Here is a 26,619-nt window from a genome sequence, read left to right as displayed (position 1 = left end):
TAATAAAGGGAAGGGGAAGAGGTGGAGCTACATTACACTTCCCAACATCGAGAACATCCCGTTTCTACATTGCTGATGACAACAAAAAACGAGAATACACAGAAGACCAAGCAGGGAGATAGATACAAAATGGTATCTTCGGCTTTTATTTATAAAAATGCCCAAGATTATCTAGCACAGCCTTCAACAATCTGCTGCTCCTCAGTTGTTTTCTACGTCTGATGGCAGTTGTACTCCAAAGCATGAGGAGGGCCCCAGGTTGTTGAAGCCTGGTGAAATATAATGGTTTTCATCTCACTCGGCTTCTTCTGAGGCAACAGTGAATAGCCTTCTCTCGATGGATCATCTCAGCATCTTCTAGTCCTTCTCTTCACCATGAGTGATAACGTAAACAAGGTTCTTGTAGTCCAGGTTGCCGGCAGGATCTGGAGGGAATGCGGTGAACGTCTGTTTCATCTGAGAAACAGAAGAAGGAAATAAAGATTGGAAAGGACAGGATGGGAATTGCATCTCAACTGTCACAGGAGCATGCTGGTCAGCAATCACACAGTTCAAAGACTGATTGCCTATGCCTGCTCTACCCGTTAGTTGGTACCATTGAAGAGAACCTCTGTAATCATGCAGGAGCCATATTTCTCAGAGTGCTGGCTGCAGCTCAAGGTTCCACAAATGGACCACACTCCACTCTATGCTGATGTGGAACCTTCCATAGGGAGCTGGTGTCAAACAATAACATTGAGAGCTAGTGTGGTGTAGGGTTAAGAGTGTGGCACTGGGAGACCAGGATTTGGCCATGAAGCTGACCTAGTCACAGTCTCTCAGCTTAACTTACCTGCCAGGATAAAATGGAGAAGGAGCAGAACTATGCATGGGGGAGCACAAGAATTATTGAAAAGCATTGAAAGTACTCAATAAAGAAGATTGGAAAACGTTTATTGAATATATGGGAAATAATTGTGTACAGCTGAAAATGCTGGCAGCATTAAGATAAATTCAACAGTGTAAATAAGTTTTGTTGGATGCAATAATGGAATACTGAACAGTATAGTTTTTGTAAAATATGCAGGGATTTATTATATGTAAAATGAACCACGGAAAGAGAAGAAGGGAAGTCATTTATATGTTAAGGATGTAAAATGAGTGTCTTAAATTGTAAAACACAAAACTTAATTTAAATTATGTACAAAAAAGAAAGTACTCAATAAACTGAGGTTATGCCTCCCCTAGCATCAGCCTGCCCCCCAACCAAAGCCTGCTCCCCCTAAAGTCCTGCTCTTGGGGGTATTTTTACTTTTTACCTGTGACTTCCCCAACTTTTGGGGGCAATCTCCTAAAAAGAGCTCAACAACTTTGGTGGATTTCCCAAAAAAAGCTGAACAATTTTGTCTGCCCCCCACAAACAAAAATCCATGGCTCCGCCCATCGAACCATGTATGCCACCTTGAACTCATTGGAGGGGAAATGGGATATAAAGGAAATAAATAGAGAAACTGGGAAGGTTAGAAGTTCCCCCTCTAAAGGACCATCAATCTATCCATTCCAGACCAGCTCTTTCCCCCATTTATCTCAAGATAACCAGACTCCCAAGGACTACCCCTGGCAATCTCATGATGCCATCTCAACCATCAAATCTGGAACGAAACAAAAAAAATGGAAATTGTTCTTATCAAATAGAAAAATCTTCAAATTTTCAGGAAATAAAGGGAGTGCAGCATGTAAGGAATCTTACCTCCTCTTCAGTAAACCGGTCTGCCTGTGTCATGAGCATCTCCTTCATGCTGTTTGAAATAAAGCAAATCTATTTAAGGGCCACGGAGGAGGCCACATTTGCAATCTGCACTGTGCTCAAACCTAACAGGAGTACATAGCAGGACGAATGCAGTGCTGGCGCCATTATGGCTGAAGGGGTGGAATCATAGAACTGTAGAGTTGGAAGGGATCCCATTCCAGGAATCACAGATCCACTGTGTCCCACTGTATCCTCCTCGTGCTAGAGAAGCAACTGCACGTGAATAGAGCCAGGTCAGTATGTCTAAGGGTGTAACTGGCGGTGCTTGGAACGGATGGATTCAAGTGAACTAATTTGCTGAATTAATTCGGAAAGCTCTGAGTCACATCTGAAAGTAGTTTCTGCAATGTCCGGGTGAACCGAACAGGAATTAAGTTACTTTTGTGCTGATTTTTTGGAGGCCGCTTTTCAATTCACACACACACACACACACACACACACACACGCTTCATTACATTCATTGTGTTTCATTGCAGTCATCATTCCCCCCCCCCCCTTATCTGTAAAAGGGATGTTCCTGTTTAAGCTTAGGAAATAGACAAAACAACTGTTCCTGTTGTATTACATGTGCCTTTGAATGTTGCCTTAGTGTTCTTAAGTACATTTTATCCTTCAGGTGAGCAGCTAGTGAAACTCTGAAGACTGAAAAAAATCGCCATAGGAATGAATTTTGAACTGAACTGTGAAAATTGAACTGGAGCAGAAGTTGTTCCATTTTGGAGGGGGTGAACTCGCACTGGAACTAATCCTGTTTTGGAAGGGGAGAACTGGAACTGGAACTCATCCTCTTTGAAGACAGACTTCCCAAGCACCAATAATCTGGTTTGCCACCAAGAGAAATTGGATGCTGGACAAAATGGGCCACTTTTGGTCTCCCTGTTTCCACTGTTTCCATTTTTCCTCCTCTGTGTCCACCTGTCTGTATCTGGCAACTGTCCTAAATCTGTTGACTCCAGTCCATGAAACCTTCTGCCGCAAGACTCTTCTATTGATTTGGTTTCCAAAGAGGCTCGGTCCTCTCTCTCTCTCTCTACCTCTCTCTCTCTCTCTCTTTCAGAAAGCAACCAATGTCACTTGGCATCTTCTGTTCACATGCATCCAGTGTTTTTGGAAAGAATGTGAGGCCAGATTGAGGGCGGCGAGGGTTGCTGAGGTGGTGGTGGCGAAGGAGGAGGATCAAATACAATTTCGAGCTTCAGAAGCACAGCACGGCAGCCTCTGGCACCATTACACATAAGAAGGACTGAGTAAAGAACCCCACAGTTTCCATTATTTATTTTATAGAGAAACAAAGACTCAGATTTTCCTAACTAAGAAGCCGTCAGCTTCCCTGCAGTTGTTGTTTTCCATATTACTTGTTTCTTTGCGGGGAGGGAGGAGACAACAACCCCCAAAATCAGACACATAGAAACAAACTGGGTTTATAAAAACAGCGCCTGCCCTGGGGTCCTGATGGTATCTGTCGCGGCCAGTTTCAGCTCGTTCCAATATTTTCAGTCCCAATATTTGGTTTCCTAGTAAGTCACAGAGAGCTGCGCTTTCTTTTTTTTTCCAAAAAAGAAATGGCACGGAACAAGTTGTGCGTTAATTGAGATAATCTGGCGCACATTGTAGCCTCAAGAAGAGGTCGGTGGGGCTGTGGGCAGCACCAGTGATGTCTGGATGAAGATCCAAGAAGGATTTGATCCTTCTGTGGCTCCATCAGACTGTCTCCTGCAGTCGTGGGGAAGAAACAATTGAGACTCACAACTGGATCTTCCTACTCTTTGCACTTAAACAAAAGGAAAGTGTAAGTTCCTTAGGCACCTAATTCTGATCTTTCTAAGCTAGTGGACTCAACGGCGGAGGAAGCCAATTGGGCGGCTGGGGCGGTGGGCGTGCCTTGTGCCCAGGGGCGGGGCCAGCCAGGGCAGGACGCTCCGCAGAGCCTCCAGGGAGTTTTCCTGCCTCCTCCCCCTCAGCCACCCTACAGCTGAGGGGGAGGCGGTGGGCGGACCATTTGGGGCAGCGCAGAGCCTGTGGGCGCACAAGCCAGCGCGTCACTCCCAGGAGAGACACGTGACTCAGGCGCTGTAGGCCCTGCGGTGAGTGCCACTCGGCATTTTGTCACCCCCTCAGTGGTGACACCCGGGGCGTGCCGCCCCCACCACACACCCCTTCCTCCGCCCCTGAGTGGTCTCTATAATTATGGAGAACAACCCTCTTCATTTTGAAAAAGGGAGGAACAGAAAATTCTCTCTTGGGACAAAGAGTATCTGAAGGCCACTGCAACACAGAATTGAACTGAAAACTGGCCTATTACACCCTTAAGTTCACATGCTAGAAACCTCCTTTGATTGTTGGTTGAGGATTGACAAGTAAGTCGAAAGAGGAGAGGCAACTGAACTCCCAATCCCATATCCTCCAACATTTCTCTGATGAAAATAAGGATGTCCTATTATGACAAACCTAGACAGCATCTTAAAAAGCAGAGACATCACCTTGCCAACAAAGGTCCGTATAGTAAAAGCTATGGTTTTCCCAGTAGTGATGTATGGAAGTGAGAGCTGGACCATAAAGAAGGCTGATCGCCGAAGAATTGATGCTTTTGAATTATGGTGCTGGAGGAGACTCTTGAGAGTCCCATGGACTGCAAGAAGATCAAACCTCTCCATTCTGAAGGAAATCAGCCCTGAGTGCTCACTGGAAGGACAGATCATGAAGTTGAGACTCCAATACTTTGGCCACCTCACAAGAAGAGAAGCCTCCCTGGAAAAGACCCTGATGTTGGGAAAGATGGAGGGCACAAGGAGAAGGGGACGACAGAGAACGAGATGGCTGGACAGTGTTCTCGAAGCTACCAGCATGAGTTTGACCAAACTGCGGGAGGCAGTGGAAGACAGGAGTGCCTGGCGTGCTCTGGTCCATTGGGTCACGAAGAGTCGGACACGACTAAACGACTAAACAACAACAAATTCCATACCCTCTAACACTTCTCTGATGAAAAAGGGATGTTCTAAAGAAAAGTGGACATTCTTGGATCAAATCAGAAACTGGGATGGCTTCTGTAAATCCAGGACTGTCCCTGAAAACAGGGACACTTGGATGGTCTACAGTCCTAGAAGGGCATGCAATTGGAAGTGCCTGCCTTCTATTCCAGTTTGTGAGCTCACTTGTGGATGTGAGGTTGGATCCACAATGACTTCCTGCATTGCTCAGGAAACAGAGCGTCGTTTCTGCAAACAGGATATGGAAGGAAGGAGAGGGCTCTGGCGTCACATACGCACATTCCTCGCAAACAAGCGGGGAGGGAAATGGGATATTCTGGGCTTTGAAAATGTGGACTTTGGAGAAGGTGGTTGGCCACACTTTAAATACAGCTAATTTCCGTCACGGTCCAAGTTGGTGCAAATTTGTGGAGTGCTGTTATTGGACAGCTGTGGGAAGCATAATCGCAACACTGTGCTCTCTTGCTTGTGAGTAAACCTCATAAACGTCAAGGGAACTTTGCAACCTGAATCGCCAAACTTTTCCAAACGCCATGCCAGTTTTTGTTTTGTTTGCCCACATTGGAAGGAGGCTGTTGCCTGTTGTTGAGCTTCAACATCACAAAGGGCAGTGTGCCCAATCTCTTTCTCATCTCTCTACCCCTCTGTGTGGTAAGAGTATGGTGTTTAAGGCAATATAGATATCACATATCTTTGCCATCACATTCAAAATCAGTTCCAAAAATTCCCAAATGAGTCACGATTTTCCAAGTGAGAGGTGAAAACACGCAGTGGAAAAAATGAAATGCCCTAAAAGGATGTTAATTAGATGAAGGTTCTTATTAAAAGGTCAGTCACCGCCAATGGAGGTGGGGGGGGGATTCTTCTGTTGTCTTTCCTTCTTCACATGGAGAAATGCTATTAATGAATAGCAACCATCGCCTTGAAAGTGGAAAGACTTTCAAAGGGATGTGTGAGCCACGCTAAAAAAATTATTAGAGTCAAATGTCTAAATGCTGGAATTATGTGAAATGAGGCTGAGCATCAAATGCAGCCATGGGATTGATTTAATAGTTTGTTATGTAATGATTGACATTACCCTTGGGTCTAATAAGAAAACAGTATGTTCTGTTGTGTGGTGATGAGCTAATGAAATTGTCTTGTGACTTTGGCTAGGTTGGGCAGGGACCATTTTTGGTGGGGTGTTATGGGTGTCCTTTTCCAGCAAGAAAAACCCTGCAGTTATGTATCACGCATTTATATTCCACTTTGTATTATGAAATTGTGGGTGCCCTTGATCCTCCTCTCCCAGGATAAGACTAGAGGTGACATTAACTGTGTGGGTGCAGGTAAAGTAGGAGGGGGAGCATTGTGTAGTGGCTAGAGCCGCTTCAGCCCCTTCAACACTTTCCCTGATGTGCTAGTTCTCTATATGCAGGGACAGTTTTTGTTTGTTTTTGTTGTTGTTTAGTCGTTTAGTCGTGTCTGACTCATCGTGACCCCATGGACCAGAGCACGCCAGGCACTCCTGTCTTCCACTGCCTCCCGCAGTTTGGTCAAACTCATGCTGGTAGCTTCGAGAACACTGTCCAACCATCTCTTCCTCTGTCGTCCCCTTCTCCTTGTGCCCTCCATCTTTCTCAGCATCAGGGTCTTTTCCAAGGGAGTCTTCTCTTCTCATGAGGTGGCCAAAGCATTGGAGTCTCAGCTTCAGGATCTGTCCTTCCAGTGAGCACTCAGGGCTGATTTCCTTCAGAATGGAGAGGTTTGATCTTCTTGCAGTCCACGGGACTCTCAAGAGTCTCCTCCAGCACCATAATTCAAAAGCATCAGCCTTCTTTATGGTCCAGCTCTCACAAAAAGAAGGCTGATCGCCGAAGAATTGATGCTTTTGAATTATGGTGCTGGAGGAGACTCTTGTTTACATGGGGATTAATTTGTGTCTGCAGCACAGAGTAGCGTGCACGGGAGCAAATAGAGGCTGAAGCTGGGTTAAAACTGGCCCAGACCTTTACTGGGAACAGCAAACGGTCTCCCTTGGGAGGTGATGAACACTCTCTCCTTGGAGGTTTTTAAGCAGAGGTTGGATGGCTATCTGTCATGAATGCTTTAGCTGGGATTTCTGCATTGAAGGGGGTTGGACTAGATGACTGTTGGGGTCCCTTCCAACTCTACCATTCCATGATTTGATGTTTCGATGACTGCTCACAGAATCTGGCATTCCATAGGGCAGGGATCCAGCCATTGGGCAGTGCAATACAACAGACTGGCAATGTGTCACAAACTTGACAGAAGCGAAATTAACATGGGGAAGAGATTCAAAATGAAGTGAAAACTTACTAATCTGCTTTCACATGACCTTTTCCTTCTCTGTCGAAAACCCTGAAAGCATTCAGAATGATCTCTTCCGGATCTGTGCCTATAAGGGGAACAAGCAGAGATTTATATTTCCAATACTTCTGTGCACACATGTATCTGCTGGTTCACACCACAAATGGACATAATCTGATTTCACTCCACTCAGTTACTGGGCACTTGAGGACTGGCAGATGAATGTGTGAACATACTCCAGTAGAGAGCACTGCATTGTTGGTAGCCCAGACGACTCATGCAAGCCCAGCAAGTCACATGCCAACAGTAAATAAATGATCTCCATTTTCCAGTCATCTGTGTAACTAAAGAGCCAACTTTTACCACTTATCACATTAGGACTTCCCACGAATATTGTCACATACATGCGTGCACACATACATACGCAATCTATCATCCTCATCATACCGCAACCTCCTGTGCTGCTTACAGAAGAAGACCAGACCGTTAATTTCTGCATTATCCTAGAAAATGATCCCTATATCAACATTCACAGTCGCCTATGGAGAACGTGGGTGGTGCTGTGGTCTAAACCACTGAGCCTAGGGCTTGCTGATCAGAAGGTTTGCTGTTCGAATCCCTGCGACGGGGTGAGCTCCCGTTGTTCAGTCCCTGCTCCTGCCCACCTAGTAGTTCAAAAGCATGTCAAAGTGCAAGTAGATAAATAGGTACCGCTCCGGCGGGAAGGTAAACGGCATTTCTGTGTGCTGCTCTGGTTTCACCAGAAGCAGCTTAGTCATGCTGGCCACATGACCCAGAAACTGTACGCCGGCTCCCTCGGCCTATAGAGCGAGATGAGCGCCACAACCCCAGAGTCGGCCATGACTGGACCTAACGGCCAGGGGTACCTTTACAGAGAACAGAACTGACACTTAAGCCACCAACAGTCCCATCTCAGTCCTACAAAGAAACTGAGCAACCAAGAGAACAATAGCAACACAGGAGAAGTAGAATATGTAGAATTAGCAAATTTATCTAATAGAATAATAGATCATGAAGATGGAGTATTTAAGGAAGAGTGGGAAATGTTTGGAGAATAGCTGAAGAATCAGGTTAATCTGGTTAAAACTTTAGCAGGGTTAGTATAAAGTTAGCAGTGTAAAGTATTAAATATACAGCGGGAAGGGAGAAATATGAATATATGGGGAAATCACTATAAGCAGTCTGTTCCACTGCTGAACAGCTCCTACTGCCAGAACGTTCTTCCTGATGCTTAGTCAGAATCTCCTTTCTTGTAACTTAAACCATTGGTTTGGCTCCTACGCCCTGGAGCAGCAGAAAACAAGGTTGCTCCATCTTCCATGGGACAGCCCTTCAGGTATTTGAAGATGGCTATCAAGTCACTTCTCTGTCTTCTCTTCTCCAGGCTAAACATCCCCAACTCCCTCAACCATTCTTCATAAGGCTAGGTTTCCAGGCTGCCCTCCTTTGCACACCTTCCAATTTGCCAGGTGCAAAGGAGAACAAAGATGCTGTCATAGCTGTCAACGTTTCCCTTTTTTTAAGGGAAATTCCCTTATTCCAAATAGGATTCCTTGCAAGAAAAGGGAAAAGTTGACAGCTATGGATCCCGTGTTTTTAATAAGTGTGGAGTAGAAGGAATCTCTAGCTGGAATTAAGATTGCCGGAAGAAATATCAACAACCTCAGATATGCAGATGACACAACCTTGATGGCAGAAAGTGAGGAGGAATTAAAGAACCTTTTATTGAGGGTGAAAGAGGAGAGCGCAAAATATGGTCTGAAGCTCAACATCAAAAAAACGAAGATCATGGCTACTGGTCCCATCACCTCCTGGCAAATAGAAGGGGAAGAAATGGAGGCACTGTGAGATTTTACTTTCTTGGGCTCCATGATCACTGCAGATGGTGACAGCAGCCACGAAATTAAAAGAGGCCTGCTTCTTGGGAGAAAAGCAATGACAAACCTAGAAAGCATCTTAAAAAGTAGAGACATCACCTTGCCAACAAAGGTCCATATAGTAAAAGCTATGGTTTTCCCAGTAGTGATGTATGGAAGTGAGAGCTGGACCATAAAGAAGGCTGATCGCCGAAGAATTGATGCTTTTGAATTATGGTGCTGGAGGAGACTCTTGAGAGTCCCATGGACTGCAAGAAGAACAAGCCTATCCATTCTTGAGGAAATCAGCCTTGAGTGTTCACTGGAAGGACAGATCCTGAAGCTGAGACTCCAATACTTTGGCCACCTCATGAGAAGAGAAGACTCCCTGGAAAAGACCCTGATGCTGGGAAAGATGGAGGGCACAAGGAGAAGGAGACGACAGAGGATGAGATGGTTGGACAGTGTTCTCGAAGCTACAAACATGAGCCTGACCAAAGTGCAGGAGGCAGTGGAAGACAGGAGTGCCTGGTGTGCTCTGGTCCAGGGGTCACGAAGAGTCGGACACGACTAAATGACTAAACAACAACAAATTTGAAACCCCGCAAATTAATTGCTTGCAAGGCAGAGAGCTTGAAAACTCCTTTGAGCCGGGTTCTCCTGCTGCGGAAAGAGCTTCTTAAGTTCTCATACTTGCTTATCAGGCTCTGGGAGGCTCTTGTGAGATATTGTGGGGACTCAAACGGTCCTCCAAGAGCCTGCACAAGAGCCTACCAGAGCCCAGTAAGCAACTCTTAAAAGCTCTCTGCCTTGCTTGAAAGCTAAGGATGGCCATACGAGGGTGGTTTGGCTATGTACATTTTTTTCAAATTCCTGGAACATAAGCCCAGCACAAGTCACTTTAGAATCATAAAATTGTAGAGTTGGATGGGACCCCAAAGGTCATCCAGTCCAACCCCCTGCAATGCAGCAATCTTTTGCCCAGCATGAGGCTAGAACCCATGACCCTAAGATTAAGAGCCTCATGCTTTACCGACTGAGCTATCCCAGGTCTGTAGACACGATGACACCGTAGGGATTGTAAATGGCTTTCAACTATTTTTAATATTGTGTTTTAACATTGTAATGCATCCAAGGACCTTTAAGTGAAGGGCAGGTAATTACTGATGATGATGACAATGATTTATACAATTAGCTGTGCTAGAAATCTGTTAAAGCCATCAAAGCATTGTCAGCGCAGGAGCAAGAGGAGAGAGAGCTGGAACTCTAGGAAGAAGCTGGAAACTTTGGTTAGTGATATATATCCCACTGCCAGATGAGCAGCAAACACACCCACCCTCCCGAAAGCATTCTGTGTTAATGTCAGCCACATGGGCCTCTGCTCCACAAAGAGTTGGAGGAAATGCAATTTGTATACCACGCAGAGATGCCGCGCTGTCCTCAAAGCTAATCAATAGGGAATGCTTGCCGCAAAATTCCACTTCAAAGCTCAAGAGTCCAGTAGGATTACAGACTACAAACTGCTTCTTTTATTTTTTTTTCGCCCAAAGACAGTATGGGAGGGAAGACACCGCCGCAACACTGATTATTTTTTAAACAAATTTGAGAGATACCAAACTGGCTAGGCAGAGCAAAACAGCAGCAGAGGAAGTGGACTTCTACTGAGTCATACCATTGGTCCATCCTGTTCAGTACAGTACGATTGCGTCTTGCATGGGGGTTACGTTCCAGGGACGGCGCCTATATGCAAAAGTGTGTGCTGTCCCAAGCGAGCCAGCCACGAGTACAAAGTAAGTGGACTTAACTTTTTATTAGAAAAAAACAGGATCTGCACTGGAGGGTCAGGCCTAAGGAGCACAGCAACTCTTATTTCATAGATCTTGCCCCCATGAAGCAGTTGCAGAGACTGAAGATCCTCACCTCCAGGGTTTTCCCCAAGCAATCTGAGACCAAGCCTGCATGCCTGTCTTTGCTCTTCTCATTTCATGCCACTTCTTGTCCTGGGAGACCATGGGGGAGGGGAGCTGGTCGCGGAAGGAGAGGGAGACACCCGTGACTCTTCACTAGCCAGACTCATCTCTCCCTCTTGGCCTCCCTCCTCTCCAGCCTCTGCTTCTGCCTCCGCTTCTGGTCTTCTCTCTGCCACAGATTCTCCCCGCTCACTAAGCCCTGTTACCTCTTCAGCTTCTGACACCACTTCTCCCCAGTCTTCTCCCACTTCTCCCTCTGACCGCTAATTGTCGTCCCACCACCAATTCCCCAGCTCTGAGCCTTCTTCCCTTGGGGGGCTGCCCAGCAGGGGCGAAGGAAGGGGGCAGGGGGGGGCGAGTCGCCCCGGGTGTCACCACTGAGGGGTGTGTGTGACAAAATGCCTTGGGCACTCACCACAGGGCCTGCAGTGTGCCCAAGCTACAGGTCTCTCCTGGGAGTGACGCAGTGGCGTGGGCACCTGCAGGCTCCGCGCTGCCCCAAATGGTCTCCCCACTGCCTCCCTCTCAGTTGTAGGGTGGCTGAGTGGGAGGAGCCAGCCAGACTCCTCGGAGGCCCTTCGGAGAGTCCTGCCCCGGCTCGCCCCACGGGTTGCTGGCCCTGCCCCTGGGTGCAAGGCATGCGCACCGCCACAGGCGCCTGAACAGCTTGCTCCGCCACTGCTCCCCAGCTGACTCCTCCCACCATTCCTCTGAATTCAACCAGTCCATGACATTGGCATGTATACCTGAACCATTGCTCCATGAACAAAAAATTGCAGGTTGCAAAACTACACTCCAAGCATACCTCGGATTCATACCAACACCAGCAGCTGCCTTCTCTAGGGTCAGATTTTTTGTCCATCTATCCTGGTGCTCATTACTCTGTTGGTTCAAACAAGTCATTTTTGTTAGAATTCCTGCTCCGTGATTGCAGTCATGGGATTGTTGTCTATCACATGACGGTGTATGTTTTGACTCCACAGAGTGGGAAGTGACATAGACAGGATGTTTGTATTACTGTGTTCCGTGAAGTGGGACTAATGTCCTTTGTTCTTTTTTTCCTTTTTCTTTTTTGCTGTCTGATGCTAGAGAGAGAGGGAGCCATGTTGCAGTGCTCCATGTGTGTTTATATGTAAATAAAGTAGATTAGCCAAAATGCTGAGTTGCTGAGGTCTGTCACGCGAGCTGCAAAGACTCTGTGGATCCCTAAGTGTGCCGAGGTCTGTTGGCATGGGTCGCTGTGATGTTTGGGCTGAAGAAAGCTTTTGAAGCTCTTGAACGAATGACCAGAAGGGAGAGAACATGCCAGTCAGGCATGTGACTCTACCAGAGTCTTACTTGAGCGTAGGACGAGCTCTTGACAATTTTTCCATGTCACCTGCTATCGGGTCCTTCTGACTGGAGGGCCAAGGAATGAACCTAGGACCTCTGCATATGCAACATGTGCTCTGCCATTGAGCCAGTTAAACTGCCATGGCCCTGCCCCATGCAAAGGATTCTGGGAACTGTTTGTAAACAGAGATTCGCGCACACCATTTGACCACTGGTTTCTGCTTACCTTTGAGCTTCTCACCAAACATAGTAAGGAAGACGGTGAAGTTAATGGCCCCTGGAGCTTCCTTGATCATTTCTTCTAACTCTTCATTCTTGACATTCATGCGACCTATGATAGAACAACGTTCTTGTCATGTGACAGTAAATGGAAATGGTGGCAATCAGCCATGAAGAATTATATACCGGTAGTTGTAGGTGTGTGACATCATCCAGGGATCTGCACATGCACCTGAATGAATGATACGCAAACCACCGCTCCAAAATCTCTAACCTAATATTGTCTTTTCTTCATATTTGAATAGAGCTTGCAGCAAAGTGTAAAAACCTTAAGAGAACAAAATCACTGCTCATATTTTGAACCTGGGGACATTGTGGAAAACTCAAGAATTGTCAGAACAAGAAGAAGGCCACAGGCTATAGAATGACTCCAAATTACAAGGGTTATGGGTGAAGGGAAAATCAGTTTATTGGCAGATGTTATTGCCTTCTAACTAATGATCCCAGAAGTGGCAGCACCTGAGGTTTCGGCAGAAATTTATTGGTTTGGTGGAGTGGCAGGTGTAAAAATAAATAAGCTGGAATTAGAAACAATGTTAAACCTTTGGTGCAAAATTGCAGACCCAGGTCGGCTGGGTTTACCATATGGTGAAATAAACTGAAGTACTTGGGAGTGTTTATTCAACACTTCATGCACAAATCGTGCCATCCCATTTTCTGTGTCGTCTCTGATTGGCTAGGATAAACCAACTAACACAAGAAGGTTCAGTCTTCCATCTTGATTCAAAATAGTATCCAATTTGATCCAAACATAGATGAAAACCTGCTCCTCTATCTCATCGTGAATAATAATAATAATAATAATAATTTTTATTTATATTCCACCTTCCCCAGTCAGAACCGGGTTCAGGGTGGCTAACATCAAAATATATAATACATTAAGACATAAAATTCAGCAATCGGCTGAAATACAGCTTAAAATCGGATTAAAATCAAAATAATGTGGTTACCAATATCCTAAGAGACGTCCAAACGCACAGCAAACAAACAACTTTCCAAAATACATATTAGATGCCAGTACACAAAAAGGTTTGTGCTTTTTACCCAATGCAGCGAAGGTGTCTCTCAAGTCAGCCTTGTCAATGAAGCCATCTCGGTTCTGATCCATAATTGTGAAGGCCTATTGCAAATACAAAGAGTGAGAGATTGGCAGTGGGGGATATTGCTTATAACGAGGCGAAAAACCCTCTGTAGCCTCCAGCATTTCGTAAACGGCTAACTGGGGTCCATTAATTTCAATACGTCTGCAGTAAGTAAAACGTGAATGGATTCAACACTTTGCGTATGCTTTCAAAACTAAAATACACATTTTATATGCACTTCGTTACGTTTTTTTGAGCCAAGAACAATATGACGAAATTTGGAGAAGTGTCTGAGGCGGTTGGAGGATGGATGGCAGCTAACAGATTAAGGCTGAATCCTGACAAGACAGAAGTACTCTTTTTGGGGGACAGGAGGCGGGCAGGTGTGGAGGACTCCCTGGTCCTGAATGGGGTAACTGTGCCCCTGAAGGACCAGGTGGGAGTCATTCGGACTTACAGCTGTCCATGGAGGCGCAGGTCAATTCTGTGTCCAGGGCAGCTGTTTATTAGCTCCATCTGGTACACAGGCTGAGACCCTACCTGCCCGCGGACTGTCTCACCAGAGTGGTGCATGCTCTGGTTATCTCTCACTTGGACTACTGCAATGCACTCTATGTGGGGCTACCTTTGAAGGGGACCCGGAAACCACAATTAATCCAGAATGCGGCAGCTAGACTGGTGACTGGGAGCGGCCGCCGAAATCACATAAGACCTACACTGGCTCCCAGTACATTTTCGAGCACAGTTCAAAGTGTTGGTGCTGACCTTGAAAGCCCTAAACGGCCTCGGTCCAGTATACCTGAAGGAGCGTCTCCACCCCCATCATTCTGCCCGGACACTGAGGTCCAGCGCCGAGGGCCTTCTGGCGGTTCCCTCACTGCAAGAAGCCAAGTTACAGGGAACCAGGCAGAGGGCCTTCTCGGTAGTGGCACCTGCCCTGTGGAACGCCCTGCCACCAGATGTCAAAGAGAAAAATAACTACCGGACTTTCAGAAGACATCTGAAGGCAGCCCTGTTTAGGGAAGCTTTTAATGTTTAACAGACCATTGTATTTTAATATTTTGTTGGAAGCCACCCAGAGTGGCTGGGGAAGTCCAGCCAGATGGGCGGGGTATAAATAAATTATTATTATTATTATTATTATTATTATTATTATTATTATTATTATAAAAGGCTAACTTCATTGTGGTCCATGTATTAGTTGAGCAAGTGCAAATCAGGTTGCTTTGTTTAAAAACACAGACCAAACGAAATCCTCACACATCCCAAGGTCAAGTGTTTTGCACAGCCTTAGGGAGAACTTACCTCTTTAAATTCTTGGATTTGGCTTTGATCAAACATAGAGAATACATTGGAGCCACCTCCTTCCTTCTTGTGTCTGGCCATTTTGGGTGCCTGCAAATTAAGAATGAGAATATTATTATTATTATTATTATTATTATTATTATTATTAATTTAATTTATATACCGCCCTATACCCAAGGGTCTCAGGATGGTTCACAGAATAAAGTCAAGTTATAAAACCACAAAATACCTAATAAAAATAAAAACAACAACCCAATAGCCCCCCACCAAAAAAAACCCCACCACATTTTAAAAGGCTATAGGATGTAAATCAGATCAAACAAAGGCCTGGTTAAAAAGGAACGTTATTGCCTGGCACTTAAAGGTGTATAATGAAGGCGCCAGGTGAACTTCCCTGGGGAGAGCATTCGACAGACGGGGAGCCACTGCATAGAAGGCCCCGTTCTCGTGTTGTCACCCTCCGGACCTCTCGAGGAGGAGGCACACAAAGGAGGGCCTCAGAAGATGATATCGGTCCAGGTAGGTTCATATGGAAAGAGGCAGTCCTTGAGGTATTGCGGTCCTGAGAATAATCCTGGGAGGGGGACTATACCCAGGTACCCAGGCAGAGCGTGACTCTGGTCCTGATGAGAATTCAGACTGAAATGAATTCAACTTTGGAGTCCAGCAGCATTACAGACTACAATCCACCCCAGTGATTTCCCTTTCCCTTGGGCCAGGCCCCCCAGCAAGGGTAGACCAGCAAAAAATATTGACACAGGATATAAAATGAATACATGATCTCATTTTTACTTTAATAATAGAAATGATAATATTTGTACTTGTTGAGATATTAAGACCTTAATGACAAATATCAATAAGGTAAGCACCCACACAATCATAGTTGAACTAAATGTACACATTAAACTTGTATATGTAATGCAACACAATTTGTATCACGCAACAACTTTGTTGCATTCACATGGTGTTCACTTACAACAACATATGAAACCTACAAATGTTTCTGCACATAAGATCTCCCAGTTTGCTCTGAATGCAGAGACTTTGTATGCGACGAAGAAGTGCTCCTTAAAAGGAGGAACTTTGTGTGGATAGCGTCATTATATAGTTTAGACACTAGGTGGCGAGAGACCTAATCGGGGTGCCAGTTTAAATGTAATATTGGGAGGGCCCAAGTAAGTCCTGACTATTGATGATGAGACACGGCTCACGCACACCATTTGAATAGCAATGCCCATCAAATTTGGGGACACCCAGCCCCCTCAAATATTTTTTTTTTTGGGGGGGGACAAAGGGACCTCAGCCCCTAGGAGCCAACTCCATCTAATTATAACAGGTGGAGTCAGGAGTTTCTTGTTGCTGTTTTTGTTTTGAGAGAGACGACAAAGTTCTTATCTAAACCCTTTTTCTGTTTCCTTTCCTTGGTTATCAGTCAGGGGGTTCAAAGGAGTTGTACCTGGGACCACAGTAAAAAGGGGGGCAAGGCTGGAGCTAGAGTGGGATAGGACCCTTCTTCCCCCCTCTTTTTCTGCCACACTTTCACCCCCCAAAAAAGTTACAAGTGTCATAATAACGGATCTGGATTTTTGAGGATTCTGCAATGCTGCCATTTTTAAATTTAAGAAAAACAAAGAGTTAAAAAAAACCCCACACTTTAAAATAAATACTTGAAAATAAATGAAACAGTGTGCAAAGATAAAACCAGAGGCTGATGCGAAGATGCATTATCCTCGCTATAGATTTTCTCTGCAATAAAGTGGTACCTCAGGTTAAGTACTTAATTCGTTCCGGAGGTCCGTTCTTAACCTGAAACTGTTCTTAACCTGAAGCACCACTTTAGCTAATGGGGCCTCCCACTGCTGCCGTGCCACCGCTGCACGATTTCTGTTCTCATCCTGAAGCAAAGTTCTTAACCTGAAGCACTATTTCTGGGTTAGCGGAGTGTGTAACCTGAAGTGTATGTAACCTGAAGCGTATGTAACCCAAGGTACCACTGTAATTCTTTACATTTCTCCTGGCTGCCGGGGTTAGGAAGTGAGGAGAGAAATGAGAGCAATGGACTGATGCAGTTGAGCAGACTGTGTCAATCACCCTTGCCATCCAGGGACTGAGACAGGACACAGACACTGTGTGTGTGTGTGTGTGTGTGTGTGTGTGTGTGTGTGTGTGTGTGTGTGTCAGCAGAGAGGGGGCTAAACTAAGACCAGAACCAGAGGCAGAGTGGAGCAGTGGTTAGAGTGCTGAACTGGGACCTAGGAAACCGGGGTTCAAATCTTCACTTGGCCATGAAGCTTACTAGTCCCTGCCCCTCGGTCTGACCTACCTCACAGGGTCGTTGTGGGAATTAAATGAGGAGGGGGAGACCCATGTACGCCACCTTGAACTTCTGGGAGGAAAAGGTGGGATATAAAGGAAATAAACAAACAAACAAACTTGCAGGCAGCCAATGAAGCTGCATGTCGGAAGATTCGGGGCGAGGGGGGAAAAATAAAGGACTTCTTCATGCAGTACATAGTTAAACTATGGAACTCCCTACCACAGGAGGCAGGGATGGCCACAAACTTGGATGGCTTTATAAAAAGAGGGGGGCTGGAGAAATTTGTGGAGGACATCACTGTCAGTGGCAGCATGGTGGAAGGCAGCAAAGCTTCTGAACAGCAGTGGCTGGAAACCTCAGGAGGGGAGAGGGCTCTTGTGTTCGAATCCTGCCTCTGGGCTTCCCATGGGGGCATCTGGTTGGCCACTGTGAGAACAGGACACTGGACTAGATGGGACCCTGGTCTTGTAGAAAGAGCTGGAAGTCCCCTGGAGAGTCCTGCCGTCATCTCTGTTTCCCTCCCCCGGGATTCCATTTGGATCCGGTGTGCTGCGATCTTTTGATCCTCTCCTTTTATGGACGGCATTCCATACCTCTGATCATTATTATTTTTTTTATTCCTCCTTTTCCAGTTCTAGCTATAATTAGATGATAAATCTAATCCAGGCTTATGCCTCAGTTCACGGTGTCACGGCAGAGATGCCGGCGAGGTGACGTTTAGGGGGATCCAAGAATGGAAAAGAGAGTTTTGTGTTCTGATTTAAAAAAGAAAGAAAGAAAGAAAAGAAATTCATAGGGACAGTGGAAGGAAAGGGGGATTCTTTGCACGCAATTTCAATTTCAACTTCAATTTCAGGCAGCAGGCAACTGCCTGCCAGGATAGAAGCTCAGAAAGTGGTGGGGATTACTTAGCAGTGATTCCTGCATTGCGGGGGGTGGGGGTGGACTAGATGGCCCCTGGGGATCCCTTCCAACTCCACAATTCAATCATGCTATGGCATGTACATTTCGTGAAATAAACAAGGAAGTTCATTATCTACCCTGGAGGAAAGCGGACCGCAAGAGCCCATGGCAACAACTCTCCCACATCAGACATACTCTTCCCCACGGCAGCCAAATGGATGCCCACAAACAAGGCTTAAATCTGATGGCATCCCCCAGTTATCTGTCCCCGGCACCTGGTGTCCAGAGATAGACTTCCTCTGAACAAGGAAGTTCCATTTAGTCATCCTGTCCTATAGGCATGACTACTGTATTTTAATAAGTCTACTGTATTTTAATACTTTGTTGGAAGCTGCCCAGAGTGGCTGGGGAAACCCAGCCAGATGGGCAGGGTATAAATAAATTATTATTATTATTATTATTATTATTATTATTATTATTATTAACCCAACCTCCCAATCCTCTTTGAATAAGAACATCCCTGACTGATAGGTCGCACAAACATACCTGTCAAGTGTCCCTATTTTCCTGGGACAGTTGGGGAATTACAGAAGCCATCCAGGCTTCTGGTTTCATCCGGAAGTGTCCCGTTTCCCCCCTCCAGCACTGCCCCCGAGCACGGGAGGAGGAGGAGGAGAAGCCGGTGCTTGCGCTTATCGATGGAAACCTCCTGAAGTTGAACCCTTGCGCATGGGGGAGACATTTCCCCTCCAGAGCGGAGGTGGTGGATGTGCGCTCTTGCTCACACTGAGAGCCAGTGTGGTGTAGTGGTTAAGAGCGGTGGACTCGTAATCTGGTGAACCGGGTTTGCGTCTCCGCTCCTCCACATGCAGCTGCTGGGTGCCCTTGGGCTAGTCACACTTCTCTGAAGACTCTCAGCCTCACTCACCTCACAGAGTGTTTGTTGTGGGGGAGGAAGGGAAAGGACAATGTTAGCCACTTTGAGACTCCTTTGGGTAGTGATAAAGCGGGATATCAAATCCAAACTCCTCCTCCTTCTCCTCTTCTTCTTCTTCTTCCTGGCTTCTCTCTGCTGCCACCAAAGCTGCCACCACTGTCATGGTGGCGTGAGGTGTGGCGTAGGCAGAGGAAGCGAGCAAGGAGGAGAGGGAGTGAGCATCTGCCAGGGAGAAGTTGTGGCAGGGGAGGCAGCCAACTAACTCAGGGGCAGGGGAGGCAGTCAGCTGAATTACGTGGCAGCGCAGCACCAAAAGACACACACCCTGATTTCCAGCTGGAAAATGTTCCAGAGGTTTACAAAAGGTTTGCCTAGTCCTGCATTCAGGTCATTCAGGAAAGCAGGGTTGGAAGGCAGTAGCCTTCTCCCAGGGAATAGGGAAATAACTTCCCCTATGAGGAAGAGTTATAATATTTCCCCCACAGAGTTGCCATATTTCAAAAAGTGAAAATCCGGACACAAAAAATATTTTTGGGCAAAATTGTTGAGCTTTTCCTGAGGTGGGGGGCGGGTTCTGTCCAGATAATATTTCTGACAATCCCAGATATGTCTGGGAAATCCTGGATGTATGGCAGCCCAGTTATATTTTATTAAATTTTCAAAACAATCCCATACGTACTCCAATACATAATGATTTTTTTCCTTTGGTTTTGTCGACTTCCCACCCCATTTTCCATGGTGTTTTTTTTTTTTTTAATTTCTCCCCCTTGCTGCACCCTATCTTCTCTCACCACAACAACAATACAATGCTCTCTCATTCCTCCTGTTCCTCATGGTTCAAATCCAGCTCGTGAATCCATCATACTATAGTAGTATTTCTTTAAATAATCCGAAAAAGACTTCCCTTCATGGAAGGGTTATAACATTAGAGGCTTTTTAGTATGGGGGGAAAGGCGAGGAAGGGGGGGGGGAATAACAGAAATCTATAAAATTATGCATGGAGGCGGGGGAGAGGAAATGAAGTTTTTTTTTTCTCTCTCATAGCACCACAACCCAGTGGGGTCATCCAAGGAAGCTGATTAGCAGGAGAGGGAGAAAAGGCAGACGGAAGATTTGTAGGGTCTGAAGAGAAACTAGCGCATGAAAGTAGACAGGGAGGAAGTTTGTCTCCTCCTCACAAGACTTGAACTTGGAGATCCTCCAAGCAAAGTGGATGATTCAGGACAGAGAACAGGGAGGCAGCTCACTCTGCAACGAACCCACTGAGGAACCGGCTACCAAAAGATGAACTCCATGTTCACCCATTTAAAGTACTACGATAACCGCTGTAAACCGCGGTAAAGCCCTAAATGGCCTCGGTCCAGTATACCTGAAGGAGCGTCTCCACCCTCATCGTTCTGCCCGGACACCACAGCGCCGAGGGCCTTCTGGCAGTTCCCTCCCTGCGAGAAGCCAAGTTACAGGGAACCAGGCAGAGGGCCTTCTCGGTAGTGGCAACTGCCCTGTGGAACGCCCTGCCACCAGATGTCAAAGAGAAAAATAACTACCAAACTTTTAGAAGACATCTGAAGGCAGCCAGGGGCGCCGACTTATAAAAAATATTGGGGGGGCCCATACCGGGGTCCTGCCCCGGGAAGTTTTCTAAATTTTAGATGAAAATTAGTGAGTTTTAAAGTTTTTTAAAAGTATTTTAGAGTCATATGATCAACATTAGAACCCCGAAAACTCGACTCTCTATAACTCCACACTCCAGGAAACTCGACAAGCCTGAAACACTTTTTGGCTTTGAAAAAAGAAACAAAACATAAACACGCACAGTATTTTCGTAAAAAGCTAATTTAATTTACAGTAACAATTATGCTTATAGACTATTACAGAGCAGTGAATATATAGCTCTGAAAAGACTGAAATGATATTTAAATAAATCCTAAACTATCATTAAAAGAATAAAACATAAAATATTGCTGTCGCACAGTAATAGCACTTTGATTAATAAGTGAAATAGCTAATTTAAGCTTACTTTGAATAAGGCTGAGGGTTCATTAAATAAAAATAATATCTCAAAGTTAATGCTTTAATACAGTTAATAAAGTTAATACAGTATGCCTAATACTGTATGTAAATACTGTAATACTGTATGTAAATAAAGGTAAAGGTACCCCTGCCCGTACGGGCCAGTCTTGACAGACTCTGGGGTTGTGCGCCCATCTCACTTAAGAGGCCAGGGGCCAGCGCTGTCCGGAGACACTTCCGGGTCACGTGGCCAGCGTGACATCGCTGCTCTGGCGAGCCAGAGCCGCACACGGAAACGCCGTTTACCTTCCCGCTGGTAAGCGGTCCCTATTTATCTACTTGCACCCGGAGGTGCTTTCGAACTGCTAGGTTGGCAGGCGCTGGGACCGAGCAGCGGGAGCGCACCCCGCCGCAGGGATTCGAACCGCCGACCTTTCGATCGGCAAGCCCTAGGCGCTGAGGCTTTAACCCACAGCGAAATATTTAAGTATTTGAAAATAACTAATACAGTACTATAGTAATATAGAAATACAGTACTAAACTAGTACTAATATTTAAAAACTGAAAATTTAACATTCTGTATGTATTTAATTCTCTATTTTATAAAGATTTTTAATATCTGACAGTGAGTTTGGAGTAGCCCAATGCAAAAATCCTGAGGATCCATGTGGATCCATGCTTTGTAACCACGTTTTTGCACCACTGTGACCCTAGGCAACAGTGGGTGCGTGATTTTTTTGGTGCAAGATGTAGCCATGAACATGCTATGTGATCTGATGGTGAATTTGGGGTGACCCAATGCAAAGATCCTGAGGATCCATGTGGATCCGTGCTTTGTAACCACGTTTTTGCACCACTGTGACCCTAGGCAACAGTGGGTGCGTGATTTTTTTGGTGCAAGATGTAGCCATGAACATGCTATGTGATCTGATGGTGAATTTGGGGTGACCCAATGCAAAGATCCTGAGGATCCATGTGGATCCGTGCTTTGTAACCACGTTTTTGCGCCACTGTGACCCTAGGCAACAGTGGGTGTGTGATTTTTTTGGTGCAACATGTAGCCATGAACATGCTATGTGATCTGATGGTGAATTTGGGGTGACCCAATGCAAAAATCCTGAGGATCCATGTGGATCCGTGCTTTGTAACCACGTTTTTGCACCACTGTGACCCTAGGCAACAGTGGGTGCGTGATTTTTTTGGTGCAAGATGTAGCCATGAACATGCTATGTGATCTGATGGTGAATTTGGGGTGACCCAATGCAAAGATCCTGAGGATCCATGTGGATCCGTGCTTTGTAACCACGTTTTTGCAGCACTGCAGCCCCAGGCAACAGTGGGTGCGTGATTTTTTTGGTACAGACTGTAGCCATGGACATGTAATGTGATCTGATGGTGAATTTGGGGTGACCCAATGCAAAAATCCTGAGGATCCATGTGGATCCGTGCTTTGACACCACGTTTTAAATGGGGAGGGAAGGAAAAACACAGAAGGGACAAGAAGCACAAGAGGGGTGTGCGGAGAAGCAGCTGGCTAAGAATGCAGGGGAGGAGTTTAACGGGGTGGGGGGGAGGAAAGGAAGGCAAAAGTCCCCCCCCCCCAAGCCAGCCCTCTCTCTCTCTCTCCCACCTGCGAGTCCCTAGAGCACGGAGAGGAGGAGGTGGTGGGCTGCAGCCTGCGCGCAGTGTGACTAGGAAAGAATTAGAAGGAAGGACTCGATCCTTTCCTTAACCCTCTGCTTGCCAGGAGGGCAGGGGATTCCCTGCTCTTTGTTAAGTTTGAGCAAACGCAGCAACAGAAGCGGGTGGGCAGTAAGACCCTGAGGTAGAATGCAGAAAAGCAGCAGCTTCCGCCTTCCCTCCGCCCGCCCGATCTTATTTTTGCCTGATTTTTGCCTATTTTTGCCCCTGCGCTCCGGCGAGTCAGCTCCAGGGACCACACATTCGCTCAATAACACGCACAGACATTTCCCCTTACTTTTTAGGAGAAAAAATCTGCGTGTTATAGAGCGAAATTTACGGTAATAATTTTATTAAATTATTGGGGGGGGGGCAGAGCCCCCCCAAACGAATTTTTGAGGGGGCTCGGGCCCCCTCAGGCCCCATGGAGTCGGCGCCTATGAAGGCAGCCCTGTTTAGGGAAGCTTTTAATGTTTAATTTTTTTTTTTATTAAAATTTTTATTACATTTTCAGTTTACGGAAAAGAAAAAGAAGGACAAACCAGAAAAAAGAAAGAAAGAAAAACAATCCAACTTTCAAAATACATTTTTAAGTTACTAACTGGACTTCATCTCCCTCACCCTGCGTTCTTTACAATAAACATATCAGCAAATTATTACCTTGTTTCGTATCTTATTTATATCTTTCAGAGTGTTTTACTTCTAAATTTAAAGTACCTTTTGTCAAATATTTATACCTTAAGATAATACATAAAATAACTTTAAATTTCAACTTTTTCTTACTTATAACTTAACTTTCTATTTTCCTAATCTAATTGCAGGAGCTAAAATTTCCAAGTCATGCAGATTCTTAACATTCATACAACTTATAATGTTTTTGTAAATAGTCCTTAAATTTCTTCCAGTCCTCTTCCATTGTCTCTTCTCCCAGATCTCGGATTCTGCCAGTCATTTCCGCCAGTTCCATATAGTCCATCAACTGCGTCTGCCACTCTTCCAGCGTGGGAAGGTCTTGTATCTTCCAATATTTTGCAATGAGTATTCTTGCTGCTGTAGTTGGGAAGCTTTTAATGTTTAACAGGCTATTGTATTTTAGTGTTTTGTTGGAAGCCGCCCAGAGTGGCTGGGGAAGTCCAGCCAGATGGGCGGGGTATAAATAATAAATTATTATTATTATTATTATTATTATTATTAAACAGTCATGGCTTCCCCCAACGGATCCTGGGAACCGCAGTTCATTGAGGGTGCTAGAGTTGTTAAGAGAGCCTTTTTTCCCTCACAGCTACAGCTTCCACGGGAAGAAGGATTGCTTTTTAACCACAAAGGGAACTGTTTCTAAATTTGCACAAATTGCATACTTCAGAATGAAGTGGTAGAGGCTGTGTGGCGACGTGTTGGGCTAGGGCCCGTTCAGCCATGAAGCTTGCTGGGTGATCTTGGGGCCAGCCCTTATCTCCCAACCTAACCTACCTCACAGGGATGTGTTGAGGAGAAAGTGAGGAGAGGGGAAGGACTGAATAGCTGCTATTCTAGGATTCCCCTTCCCCAGCCCTCGAGATTCAGGGCCGCCACAGTTCCCTGCCTTGCAGCGATTATTGTCTTACTTCTGACAACAGAGGTTTGTCTCCCAGTAATCGTTTGAAAGTAGCATTACAGAAAGAGCTGAAACTTTACGATGCTATAAAACCCCAGTAATATTTATAAATCCTTTTAAGACATCGTAAAGTGTGAGAGGTGGGGAGGGGGCAGCGGGGGGTGGGGTGGGGGTGGGGGCGGAAAGCCTCCCTGCAGAGCTCATTTGGCATAATTACATGTACATTTCTCTCTGATTAATAAAAAATGATCGTTTCCTTATGTATAGACGTCCTCGGGTTGCTTTCATTAAGAATATTACCATCATTACTTGCGATAGGAATGGATTCCCCCCCCTACCCTTTTTGCCATTTTGAACATGTTTAATGCTTCCCTGAGACTCTGTGTGCTTCAGAAAGTATTTTTTAAAGCACAAATTTTATTATTATTATTATTATTATTATTATTATTATTATTATTCATCCCTCTTTCCATTTTAAAAAATGAACAAAAAGCTGCTTACAATGCAAAATAACCACAATGATAAGAAGGGGCGCAGGCCTTCACAGGACTTGGAGACATAGCTGTCAACTTTTCCCTTTTCTTGCGAGGAATCCTATTCGGAATAAGGGAATTTCCCTTAAAAAAAGGGAAACGTGACAGCTATGCTTGGAGAGAATCATAGAATTGTAGAGTTGGAAGGGACCCCAGGGGTCATCCAATCCACCCCTAATGCAGAAAATGCAGCTAAAGAACCCCAGGCAGATGGTCATCCATCCTCTGCTTAAAAGCATCCAGTGAAGGGTAGAAGGCTGGAATAGTGCTGTACCCAAAACTTCCACTTCTCAAAACATTTCTTCTCCTGTGAAAGAGCCTCCCATTTTTTTCTCCCTCCAGAATTTTGGTGGGTTAACCCTTGAACGTATCTTATCATAGAGAGGTAAGCTTCTTGCAAAGCATCCAGAAGGCTCCCCCAGTTTTCTATTAAACATTAATCCAGCACCCTGCAGCCTCCCTAGCTGCCTGCACTTATTTATCTTTGTTTACTGAAAAACAGTTGCAGACGGCTTAGCATTTTCCACGATCTGTAAGCCTGTTTTCTGTTAATCTCCCTGATCTGAAAAATCCCCATGGGAGAAGTTACTTCCTAATATCTTCCCCTGAGCATTATTTTCAGGGGAAAGGCTATGGGTCAGTGATAGAGCATTTCCCTTAGGTCCCAAGTACAATCCTCAGTATCTCCAGATAGGGCTGGAAGAGAACCCTGCCTAAAACCCTGGAGAGCAGCTACCATTCAGTGTAGACAATACTGGGCTACATGGACCAATGCTCTGACTCAATATAAGGCAGTTCCATATGTTCCTTATTGAAGCTGGGGTGGCTGCCTTCTGAGCACCTGAGACTGGCACCGTCATGGATTTCTTCTTTAGGGAAATCTTTCCTTATAGCTAAAAAAAAAACCCCACCCCTTTCAGAACTGATTTCTTTAAAACTGACTTTTAAAAAACCTACTTCACTTTTAAAAAAGAATGGTAAACGACTGTCAGGCACAGAGCAGCCAGCCTCCCCACCTTCCAATAGAAAACCCAGCTGAGGATATCCATGAGGTTTTCAGGAAACCTGGGCACCCAAGGAGGCTGCAGAGCGCAGGCTGCCAGAACGATGATTTGCAGCATGAAATAAAAGCCTCCCCTGGCCACCTGGAAAGCAATGAAACCCCTGCCCCCCTCCCACCCCCAAGAACATCACTAAAATGTTCTTTTCCCTATGATAATTTTGAAATGCAATTTTTTTTGTTTCTTAGTAATTGAAGGAGAATGGGTGTTTTTTTAAAAAACAACAACACCAGGACAAATTTTTGGCCACAGCACCAAGGAGGAAATAAAGAAGGAAGGAACTGATTGCAAAAAGAAGACATGGGTTGCGCAAGATTAAATATAAGGATGAATTTGCTTTGCCTCCTAGGGAAGGGAAGGAGGGAGGAAGGAACCTACCATATTGGAGTTCTTCACCGCTGCTATCAATCCACCAGCCAAACGACACAATGACTATTGTCCCTCTATATATAGCAGCATTTGGGAGTAAAAATATGCTCAGCCCAAGTTTAGACAATAGATGTGAGACTGGAGAAGGGCAGCAACCAGACCACACTGCCATTCCAGACATTTCGTCCCAACTGGTAGCCTTGCTTCCATAGAATTAACACCTGGCAGATAACTCTTTCCGGAGAGCAGTGACAAGAACAGTTGCAAAAGTGAAATTCCAC

The 26,619-nt window shown here is 45.4% G+C and overlaps 1 protein-coding gene across 1 annotated transcript; it reads right to left on the bottom strand.

Annotated features, from left to right (window-relative positions):
- Positions 1 to 125: 125 nt before the first annotated feature.
- On the bottom strand, positions 126 to 26,478 carry MYL10 (myosin light chain 10). Its single transcript, XM_079955926.1, has 7 exons — positions 26,348 to 26,478; positions 14,932 to 15,021; positions 13,589 to 13,664; positions 12,492 to 12,596; positions 7,096 to 7,174; positions 1,730 to 1,778; positions 126 to 456 (listed from the first exon to the last, which is right to left on the bottom strand). The coding sequence occupies exons 1-7, from the start codon at positions 26,348 to 26,350 to the stop codon at positions 358 to 360; spliced, it is 501 nt and encodes a 166-aa protein (XP_079812052.1). The 5' UTR covers positions 26,351 to 26,478; the 3' UTR covers positions 126 to 357.
- Between the last annotated feature and the right edge of the window lie 141 nt (positions 26,479 to 26,619).

This window comes from Podarcis cretensis (assembly GCF_951804945.1).
Source record: "Podarcis cretensis genome assembly, chromosome: 15".
NCBI lineage: Eukaryota > Metazoa > Chordata > Lepidosauria > Squamata > Lacertidae > Podarcis > Podarcis cretensis.
This window is presented reverse-complemented; position numbering and strand designations above follow the sequence as displayed.